Source organism: Ptychodera flava, chromosome 3 (assembly GCF_041260155.1).
Source record: "Ptychodera flava strain L36383 chromosome 3, AS_Pfla_20210202, whole genome shotgun sequence".
NCBI classification, from domain to species: Eukaryota; Metazoa; Hemichordata; class Enteropneusta; family Ptychoderidae; genus Ptychodera; species Ptychodera flava.
The window spans coordinates 31635142-31646720 of NC_091930.1; the positions used below are offsets into that span (position 1 = coordinate 31635142).

General features: G+C 36.5%; 1 protein-coding gene across 1 annotated transcript; it reads left to right on the top strand.

Moving 5' to 3' along the window:
- The first annotated feature begins 670 nt into the window (after nt 1–670).
- Nucleotides 671–11072, top strand: LOC139129201 (uncharacterized). The gene is made up of 6 exons (XM_070694839.1): nt 671–961; nt 4394–4522; nt 5152–5167; nt 5280–5380; nt 8666–8736; nt 10929–11072. Exons 1-6 carry the CDS (start codon nt 943–945, stop codon nt 11070–11072), a joined length of 480 nt encoding a protein of 159 aa, XP_070550940.1. The 5' UTR covers nt 671–942.
- The last annotated feature ends 507 nt before the right edge of the window (nt 11073–11579 follow it).

Sequence of the window (11579 nt, forward strand, 5' to 3'; positions counted from 1 at the left end):
CTGTCAGGCCACCAATGGGAACCCGAACCCTTACAAAATCAATTTAATATTTAAAGGTGAAGTCATCGCTGAGTCAAATGAGTTGATAATGTATCATAACCTCACCACCATTTCTAGAGCACAAGGTGGAAGTTACCAGTGCAACGCCATGACAAAATTTTATGACCTGCAAGAAAACCTTTCTAAAGCCGCACATGAAATTGAAGTCCTTTGTAAGTACCCTAGTATCAGATTCCACGACAGTTTTTAGGTTCCTTAGTTTTAGTCGTGGGGAGAGGGAAATAATGAAGATTTGTTACATGTCATTGTTTACCGTTGGTTTAAAGAAGAGGTTTTCTATTGAGATTTGTACGGCTTTGTCTGTTCGCCTCTTGCTGTTGTTCTAACTCACCGAGATTTACTGATAATGCTATTTGTCAGACTATTCTTCTTTGATCACATGCTGCAAGCTGAAATCAAAATTATCAAGTCTGATTTGCGTGATGTTCTCGAAAACGAAATTGGAATGCAACCTTCTTCTACCAACTTTAGGATAACATGAGCAATGCGTTGTAAGCTTGTAAGTTATCACATAGAAAGACAAACTTATTTATTAAGTGTGAGGCAAAATGCAACACACATTTTTACAGTAAACACACTGAAATATATATAATATTTTTTTCAGACTCGGCTCGTATCTCCTCTGAAGAATACCGCATGTACGAGCGAGTGTAGGCGATGACATAAACATTGAATGTACAGCCGAGGGAAATCCAAGCCCAACGATTCGATGGTTCAACAATAAAAACGAAACTCTCTCTAGTGATAACGACAACACATCAAAATACATAATATCGTGGCTGGTGAAGTCACAAGTACGCTGACGCTTACGATGGGCAGTGACTCCTTCGGTATCTACACATGTGAAGCTTACAATTTGGTAAGACCTAGCGACTACCATTTATGACCGTCATCCAAAAGGGTAGGTTCCATACGATCAGACAATTACTCTCTCATTTTGCTCACATCATCTCATAGAGTAGTCCCAATCGCGTCCAGTTTGAAGTATAACAGGACGGATAAAAAGAGCCCTTATCCAATGTCAATGGCATCGACAAGCATTTTCGTTACATAAACGGATCAATCTTTTGAATCGAAACAGTCATGAGTTTTCATTTCTAAAGAAAATTCAAGCCGAAATTGTGCAATAACGTTTGTCATTGAAATATATTTAAGTCGAAATTTGGTGACCTGAAAGCTTTTATTACACCCTTTAACCTAAAGGGGCAGCAGACCCGATCGACTCCCATCTCTAGTGGTCTGCAAGCACTAGGTATGTGATACGATTCGTCGACAGTTGAGCTTTGTACAGTCCCCGGCCCTACAGCTCAACGGCAACACACATTGTAACGTCAAACGTAAAACTTGTTCAACTGAACAAATACAATTGATCTATTGGCAAAAAAACCCCCTAAATTCAATTGAACAACGACAGTAAATCTCCTTTGATGCATGATAAGGAAAAGAAAGAGACAATTTATATTCGATGACCAGGTTTGAAACAGGAATTTATGTCAGTCCCTGTCTCTTTTTTTCCAATAGCCAGAGTCGCCCCCTTTGTTTATTTGATCTACTTTTATGTCTACTTTGAACAGTCTGTATGTTTATTTGTCTGTCTGTCTATCTGTCTGTCTGCCTATCTATCTGTGTCTGTCTGTTTGTCAGTCATCAGTCAGTCAGTCTTCTGTCTTCCTCTGTATCTTGTTTAATGCTTAAAGTTTAACATTTAATTACTATATTTTAGATGCTTTTTTTCCTTCAGGACAGTGAAACACGGTGATTTATTATCGCTGTACTTGTCACCACGCTGTACGTGTTCTTGTCTTTATCATAGTCATATGAGTTATGCTAGAATCAACATTGAAATTGCACATACAAAATTAAATGAAATGACTGACTATAGGACGCGTAAATATGTTTGTAAAAATTTTCCTATTTAGTGTCAAAATCCGAACATGGCGGCATCTTTCATTACGTTAAAAATAGAAATCAAGAGATATTCTTGCTTATATGTACAAACTGAAATTATTTTTATTTCAAAAAGGGATATTCATCTTTGTTCAAATAAGGAGGGAAATTCGTTCATCGTTAATTCCTCAATTCGTTATTCCCTGATTAAACCGATTTCACATAGCTAGTATCTAATTAATCAATAAAGCAGACCAAGAGTCGGTATACTAAGAAATTTTGACCAGTTCACGACATATATGCACGAACGATAGTGAGTGCATACAAGAAGGGAACTGGTCAAAACCGAGTGGTATGCCGTCTTGGTGTGATTTATGCATAGTATCCAAACAGTTGATTAATTTTCTGGCATGGAACATACAAAATATTGTTGTTCATGCTAAGAGCTCGTGCGTATGCCAGTCGTGGTATATCACTGACATACACGGTTCGCCCACGGTTCTTTTCACGTCTCGACCAATCAGGTCGCTGTATTTGGGCCACCAATATACTTTTAATGTTTGATATTATGGACATTTTTTCAAACCAGTATATTTATGGCGCAAAATACAATTATCTGATTGGTTGAGACGAAAAAAGAACCATGGTATATTTGCGATATACCACGGCTGGCATAAGCTCGAGCTCCCGGCTTTAGCAAATATCAGTTTTTGACGTTCCACGAAAGAATTTCAATGTACTGTTATGATATAATAGCAATAAAGCACACCCAGCGGCGGTATCCTACTCGATTTTGACGAGTTCACTTCATATAATTATGCAGTCAATATCGCTCGTGCGTATATGTCGTCAACTGGTCAAAATCTCGTGCTATAACCACCGCTGGGTGTGAATTATTTCTTAAATATCTAAGACCTAACATACAGCTATTATCTAATAAACCCTGATAGGTTCGAGACCACTTATAAACTGTATCTAGACCTGTTAATTTATGTTGCCGTTAAGTACTGTAATTAGCCCTTATTGCTGTACATGTTTAGATTTCCTGTTTTGAGAATGTTCAAAGAGAGGCCCACAACCTCATTTTTAATATCTTTGAATAAGACACGTTTACTAATGAAGCCAAACTTGTTGTTAGGTTGTTCACGTTGACAAGCTTACTCTGATGAATAGACTCTTTCCTGGGTAGGCTAAATAAGTGTGAAAATGCACCCTGACTTTGAAACACTAGCCTACTGTTAATGGAGAACAATCTGTAGAAAACACAAGAAACTCCTCCCGAAAGGAGACCTGCATTAGCAACTTTGAATTAATGACTTGAAATAGTGAACACAGGCAAGACAAATTTGGTCCAGATAGTGTTTCAACGCCTGAGTTGCATCTTTAAGAATCACATAGAACACCGGACATGCTTTACCGTTGGGGCCTCTCGAACAAACAATGTGTTGTTACCCAGCAGGAACAACCTTAGTGATTCAACAGCCGACGTGCTTCAGTGTTGTTTGCTGACTACTAACATATTCATATTGTTATGACGGAAAATTCTACTTGAAAACATCCGTGTCTTGATAATAATTATCTCGATCTTGCTGTCTCATTCAAGTTGATCACTTTCATGCAACATGTTTGTGGATCAGGTAGATAGTAGCAATTGGGTAAATGAAGCGAAGCAAACTGTATCCATGCCAAGTTGTCAACCTTTAACATTGTCGTCCTGACTGCCCTGCTGTTAGAGTAAGATAACGGGTCAGTGATTGTAAAAGAAGCTGACCCCATATTCCTGCTATAAATAGTACTTTGCTCAGATATTTAAAATAAAACTTACAATGCAGGCATTCAGGAGGTTTGCATGGCGAAAAACAATCTCTCTTTAAAATCTTAATGTCGATAGATGACAAAATAGTTTGGCGTAGTGATTTAAATTTTTCACTAATGTATTTTCATGTGACAGTAGTGACGCCATCCAAAATAGGTATGTAACCTATGCATCAAGATAATGCTGCGGTCGAAGGGATTTGTTTGTTGACACACTTCAAGTCATATTCCAATGATGAGGTCTTTGACGAGCATTTTGATTTAATTTTCCCATATCATAAATCAGTCATTACCTTACTTGTTTCCTTATGGAATATTTCCCGAAATGCACTCATGTTTTTCAGCATTGTATGAATTCCCCCTTACAAAGTTTTCAATTACTATAATGATGTTATTAGGATTATTTTACAACCTGGTAACCATACAAACTTGAAAATCTTAAAAACCAAATGTGTCAGGATATGTTTGAGGGAATTAAATAGCTTTATCGGGCCAGCCGATATCACCAATGACATATATCTGTGTCCCTGTATAGCTCGGTAAGAAAGCACCCAAACATCCATGTAGCATTGTTCAGTACTATGCTTTTTATCTTCTCTTAACTACCTATGAGTATTTTGTCGTTGCACAGGCTCAAATTCAGACATCATTGCCATCAGCGTTACATGTACCGTCATCGTTGTGGTTCTAATCGTTGGAATTGTTCTGGGAATTTTGTACTACAACAAACGTGCGGTCAAAATTCAAAGCGGCAACACAGGTAGGTAAAGAAGGACATTACAATGTGATGCCTAAAAAGACATTGGACATCACTCTGTATCAGTAATAGAGCAACCACAGTTGAAATACGTAAAGTGGTTTCTACATCACCGAAAAATATATGAAAAAATGTGACCTCATAGATCAAGCAATTTATCGGTGCATTCGAATGAAGATGACTGACTGAAACTTGGTAAATGTAAGTTGAAAAAAAAATACTGAAGTATATTCACTGTATGTGAAAATATTTCTGATTGCATAGGCTCATGTTTAAAAATGCTGTATAATGAAGAGAAAAATGTGACATTTAGAGATGTATACCGTAAAATATTATGACATTAATCTCTGACTCTGTACAGAAAAAAGGGAACTTTTCAAAATACTCTATAAATATATCGCTGCGTCCAACGAAACTAATCGTTATCGTTTGATCGGCTTCCCTAAGTGTCAAAAGCTTTAATCTCTAGAATGTTTTTACACAGTAACATTTACCTTATCCGAAGATATGAGCGTACTATTATGTCAAAAAGAGGAACTGGCACCAGCAACCAATTTTAGAACATTTATTTGTCGATATATGTTGTAAAAAGAACTTAAAACTGGTTTTTGTGTGTTTTATTTCTGTTGCAGACTATGCCAATGCGGGGTAAGTCAAGTGATTTATTTTGAAATAATAATTGTTAGTAATATCTACTGTTGTATTTTATTGACTATAATGATAAAATAATTAACTAATTCAGATCAACATTTCTTCAAAGACAAGACATCAGTGCATATGCTGAAATAACCGCAAGTACTTTGACTGACAAACAAGAACCAAAAGCTTTATCAGAAGAGATCGATATCACTCGATTTGTAGGTACGTAAATGTCGTTTTTGTTTCTCAAGAGGCACGTTTTAATTTAGTGGCATTAATATTCATTTCTACAGGCAATGCAAAATGCAAAACTTTTAAATTGCATAAATTGGGGTTCAACGCCGAATGAATTGTCGGAAAAGATTGTAACATAAAAAATGGTGGTATCATCCCAGAAACTCTTCTTCTTGAAGCTGTATACGTTATAACAAATAAGATATGGAAAAGCGAGACCCTCGTTAAATTCTGGACGCATAAAGAAATAACCATAGGCAAACTCTCCATACAGTCAAAAGACATGTATACTTTCTCACATACATGATGAAATCTTGCAACGAAACTTTTAAGCGTTTGACGATAAGCACATTGATAACAACAGGAAAAAAATTCCTCCTAGAACTGAAGTTTCCTGTGTTAATATCACATTATGCTGTCACAATAAACAGTTCATATTTATTTCATGCACTAAAATGAATATGTAAACTTCTTTCATGTCTATGCCTGTCTATCGGCTCATTTGTTAAGTCTATCAGATCTTTTCACGAAAAAACATATAGATTGGTTAAAGAAGTTGAAGAGTATAGACAGAAAGCGATGAACAGGTCACAGACGGTCTGTAATTGGAGCACTGACTAACTAATGACGTTGAATTAAAATGAATTTCTGCTTTCTTCCGATCACTGTCACAATTTAGACTGCTTAGTTTTCGTGTCGGATAGGAATTGGGGTCAGCTGATCAAATTGTCTGAGCGGAGCGAGCGTATTTCCGACAATTTGGTCAGCTAACCCCAATTCCTGGTCCCACTGTGCTTCACACGACACAAAATCAAGCAAATGAAGACTAACGCACATCTTTTAGATTCAGGGCAAGGAATCACCTCTCTGCTGCAATAATTCCGTCTCACTCCGTGTTCACTATCATCTATCTAACATTTCATTAATCATATTTGTTTTATGTAAAAACTAACCCCGACCGCAACGGCTATATTGAATCCTTTCCAATGTAGCAGTTGCCAAACACAACACACTGTTCCGTAACAGACGTCAGGGTACATTTAAAGGCAAAGAACAATTAATATAATGACAAACAAAAGACTATATTCATTCAATTTGCATTACTTCTTCTGCAGACCAAACATCACATATCAGCATTGGTTCAAACACAGGAATATATTCAGGGACAATAAAATACTTATAGGATAAAAACTAAATAAGTTTCGTTGTCTACAAGTTTTTTGTTTTTTTTTCTGTCTGCCTTTCTGTAACTATTCGCCCTTCTCGCTTGAGACGTGAATATCCGTAGTAAAATGCACGCTCCTTCATGCTTCCGCGCATGACCTGAATCCGTTGAAGGGGAATCAGACTCGCTAATCCTGCAAAATATTCAGGTCACAGCAGGAAGCAGGAGTTCACGGAAAGAAGGCGCATCTTACTACGCACGCACTTAAACACACACATACACGCACACACACACAGACAGTGCGCAGTCCGTCACGTCTCAAGCGAACAGGGCATGTAGGTAAGAGAAAGGCAAGTTTGGTATTTATTTGGTTTTTATCATATTGGTATTTATTTCCCTTAATATATCCTGTGCAAATGCAACGAATGATAAAAAAGTATAATTAACCGATAATAAACCTGCTGAACACAGAAAGAACAAAAATGAATAAATATAGAAATGATAAGCCTGTCAAACACGGCAATGCAAAATATGCAGAAAAATAATTAGAAAAGAACGAAATGCAAGGCCGAAATTTAATAAAAATGAACCCGAAACGTCTAAAGCAATTTAAAGTCAATACAAGTGAAGAGTATAAACCGAGCAGTGCCTGCATAGCATTACTTATGTGCAACATAATGTTGCATCCCTGCTTGCAACTTGTTTTCATGAAGTACATGGTATACGTAGTGCTTCAGATGATGAAGACGCTCGGTTCGAGCGCCGGCAGCTGTATTTGTTGTTGTATAAAATAAGTAGAACTAATGATAACACATTCTATCCTAATGTAATATTAATGATCTGTCCGTCCACAATGATATCAGGATGGAAAAAAGAAGACATGGATAGAGTTAGGATATTAAGAGGGAATTGAGTGAAAATTGTGTTGTTGTTGTTTTTTTCACTTTTCAATCATTTCCTACAAATTTTCCAAGCCACCAATTCCAACGTAGCCTTTGACCTCATTTCCACACGTACACACATCTTTGATATCATCACTTTGTGGCTACACCACTTCTACATTCCTGCCCAAGACTCTATTACCAGTTGTGTAAACGCGAGAATAATTTTTGTTTGATCACATAGTCTGTCTGATGGTAGCTAATCGGCTCGTACTGACACTGTACATGATAATTAAACAACAGATAGAAAAATGCAATATGCAAAACTCGGATCAGGTCTGCCTTTTCGTATAAACATATATTGATAAATAGAAAACCTCAGTGATGATGGAAAAAAAATTGTTAAATCTTGATTGAAGTACATATTTGTATACGAAACGGGCGATGATTGCTATTCCCTCTCAATTAGAAGCTTTGACAGTAGGCTAAATCGCACTTTTCTTTTTACTTTTTAGTTATCAAATGTATAAAATTGCGTCAAATATTAGTTATTATCCATAGGCAGTTACAATTAGTGACTTTGATATTTATACTTCATATTATTGACATTGCTATATGATTAATTATTCTCTTAATTGGGCCGGGATACCTACGATTCTCTTCGATAAAACTTTACTTGGCTTGTTATTTCCGCTGCCCCCTACACGGCCATATTTTTCGTATCCTCAAGGTCATTGTCCACCTACACTACTTCGCAGAAAAAGATTGGGTGATCCACACGTTTATGCTTTGTTTTTTTATGCCTTAGCCGGAGCATAACATGTCCGAGGGTAAAATCAATGATGATATATTCTTTTGTTTGTTGATGATATTGACGTGAGATATATCTTAGGGGTGGCTTTCAAAGTTTCATGCTCTGCGATTTATGCAAATTTGGTGACAAAAATTTATGCATCTACGACACCAGCATGGCATTCTTTTTTTTCAAAAGATCACCTAGTCATTTTACGGCTTTACGTTTTTGAAAGTATTTCGAGGTGGTAAATTTAAGCATATTGGATACAGACTTTTTATGTAACAGTTCAGCTACGTATACGTTTGTTTAGGTTGCCATTTTTCAGACATGAAGGAATAACGATTATTATCTTTGGCCGTGTTTAACTTCAGCCTGCATACAAATTGACAATAACATCAATTAATTGCGAATTATATCATTTACATCACCAGAACCTCCCGGTAATTCACCTCAACATGTTGCCATTGATGGAAGCAATATAACGTCAAGTCCAAGGACGAAAGTGAGTTATCGCATTTATTATAGTCTACAAATCGTATAGTGGTTCAATCGGTGGAATGAAATAAAACGTGATAGATGAATGTCATGCATTGTCCGGAACACAAGTGAATACTACCCACAATTGTACATGCAATGCTTCTTTAAGGATGCTGTATCTTCAAAGCCATATTATAGTGCATATTTTGGTCCAACTTGTAATGTTAAGGCCGCGTTCAAATAAAATGGTGAGGGGGGGGGTGGAGGAATTAAGGGGGGATTCGAAAATTTTTAGGGTAGTCGAGGGGGGAATTGAAAGTTTTGCTCTGCCTATAGGGGGATCTGAAAATATTTTGATCCCAAACATTTTGATGTCGTCAAATGGTTCTAATGTTAGTAATAATTAAACACAATCTAGAACCGTTTTGCCACATTTTATGTCTTTAATCTCGAAAAGTCTAAAATGTATGAATGCCATTTAATTTCGTAAACAAGTTGGCCTTGTAATGGGGCAGGAGCTGCAACTGTTGATAATTTTTCAATATTTCTATGCAATGTATCAAACACAGTTTCTTGGTGTCTCTCTACAGCATGCTGAAAAACACAATATTCAGTTTGTCAACAAAGCCCGTTTGTCTAAATATTGGTGATAATTGAATGATAAAAATGCATGTTACACATAGGCTATGTCGGCAAGCTGAATATTAGACAGCTCAACATGCTGTAGGGAGTAGAACAAGAACGCAATTGTATAAACTGAACAAAAATATTGTCAAAATAAAAAGTTAATACAACTACTGCCCTGCTACTACATACTGGCAGTGACAGTGACATATGTAGCGCTGACTCTGATGTAGTTTAAGAAGGGTTCTTGGTCATTGGACACTCAATTGACAGCGAAACATAAAATCTACTTGTACACAAGATCCAGCCAGAGAGCAACACATAGAAGACTAGGGGACTAACTGTTGCTATGGATTTTTGAATTCCGGCATATGAGAACAATCAAATATTAGAGAAAAAAGATGGGGTTACCATACTTGATCTTATACAATGTATGATGAAAAGTCAGTTTTTCTAAAATCCCTTAAAATCAATATAGAAAACCATTCATTTCAAGTTAAAGCAGTGAGTGAAATTTTCACATCTCATTGTACCAATAACACCAAAGTAAAACTTTGAACAGCAAAGACTCTAATTTAAATGGAAAAATGTGTGACTAAATGGAATCATTTATTTTTATCAAATTTACCATTATCACGATCAAAATTTCTGAGATTTAAACATTAATTTCATGGAATATTTAACCTCCAGTATTGTCAAATTTGTAAAACATAAGTGGCATCTTAGTTGTATATGTCTTGTACTTTTAATAAAAACCTCGGTAGGTCACTATGCTCATTTTTTTCAAAATGTTGGAAACGTAGTAGGAATAGTCAATTTCCATACTCTCTCATGATTGTCATTTAGTGTGCTTTTCAGCTGGCGCCATTGAACAGGCCAGAGTTGGATAAACTCAAGTCGGCTTAGACTGAGAATCCAAACGTTCCACTGATGCATTTAAAAATGAATCAATTTAAGAACTTGCCGTATGTTTATTGCTTACAACCTGCTGGTAAGAGGTAGTGTTGAACATCTGCATGCAGAACAACACATTACATGTTAATTTTTGATCTGCGTGCATTCCTAATAAATATACGGCTATATGGTAATTTAGCGGGGAATTGAAAATTGTTGAGGGTATTGAGGGGGGACTTGAAAACTTTTGAGGATATTGAGGTGGATCTGAAAAAAATAAGATTTCAATCGCGATTCCTACAGCCCCCCTCCCCTCACCATTGTTTTTGAACGCGGCCTAAGTTACGTTTCATGTGTTAATGTAGTGTCTTTGGTCAGCGGATCTGTAAATATTCATTAAGATATTCGAAAAAAACATTGATAATAAAGATGGCCTCCAAGTTGGCTGCTATAACAACTTGTGCTTCTTTGAGAATTTTATGGCATTAACGAAACGCCAACGTGAAAAGAAATGCGAAAAATATTGCAATGGTCTTTTGATGTCCGAAAATTTAATTCATCAGTGTCTTTTACTATATCTGACATTTATTTCAACATTATCCCAGCTTGTGACAGTAACCTGTGTTTCAAATCAACACTGTCCATTCATGACATATGATTTCGCGAAATAATACCTGTTATATGATTTTATTTGTTCAGGCAGCTCCTCAAACGTATGATGAAGTGGATCCCAACCTCGATTTAGTGGCCCTGGGCAGCAGAACCAGTCCCACCCTAACGATACAGAGCAAATGGAATATGCATCATTACAGCCCATATCATCAAGTGAATATCAAAGTTTAAGATACTAGAATGCGCACTGGGAACAGATATTCGGACTCTCAAATATTTACGATGGTATTTGAGTATTACTTATAGGGCTCGGAGGAAAAGACTAATCAACTTGCTTTGTGAAAGTAAATAATTGTATTTTACTGATCCGTAGATATAGCATAGGGATGGAGGTCATTTTGAATTCGGAATATAAATAGATATTATGTAATGTATTTCTCTAGTGAAAAATTGTGAACTTTGATAACAAACATGTATTTTTCAGAAGCCTTAGGATCCTTTTAATACAAAATGGAATGTTATCTTGGAAAATGTAGGAAAGCAATAGCTGTTACGATTGTGCCATCATTATCGTTGCAATAATAACTGCACTGCACAACTTCTACTTGCAAGTTGAAAACCAGCGTCCGATCTAAAAACTGGCAAATTTTGCATCTAGTTATTGATGACACAGGGGCATTTTTCTAGAATTCACTTTCAGCGTTCTTTGCGTATGTCCTCGTTCATATGCACCACAGC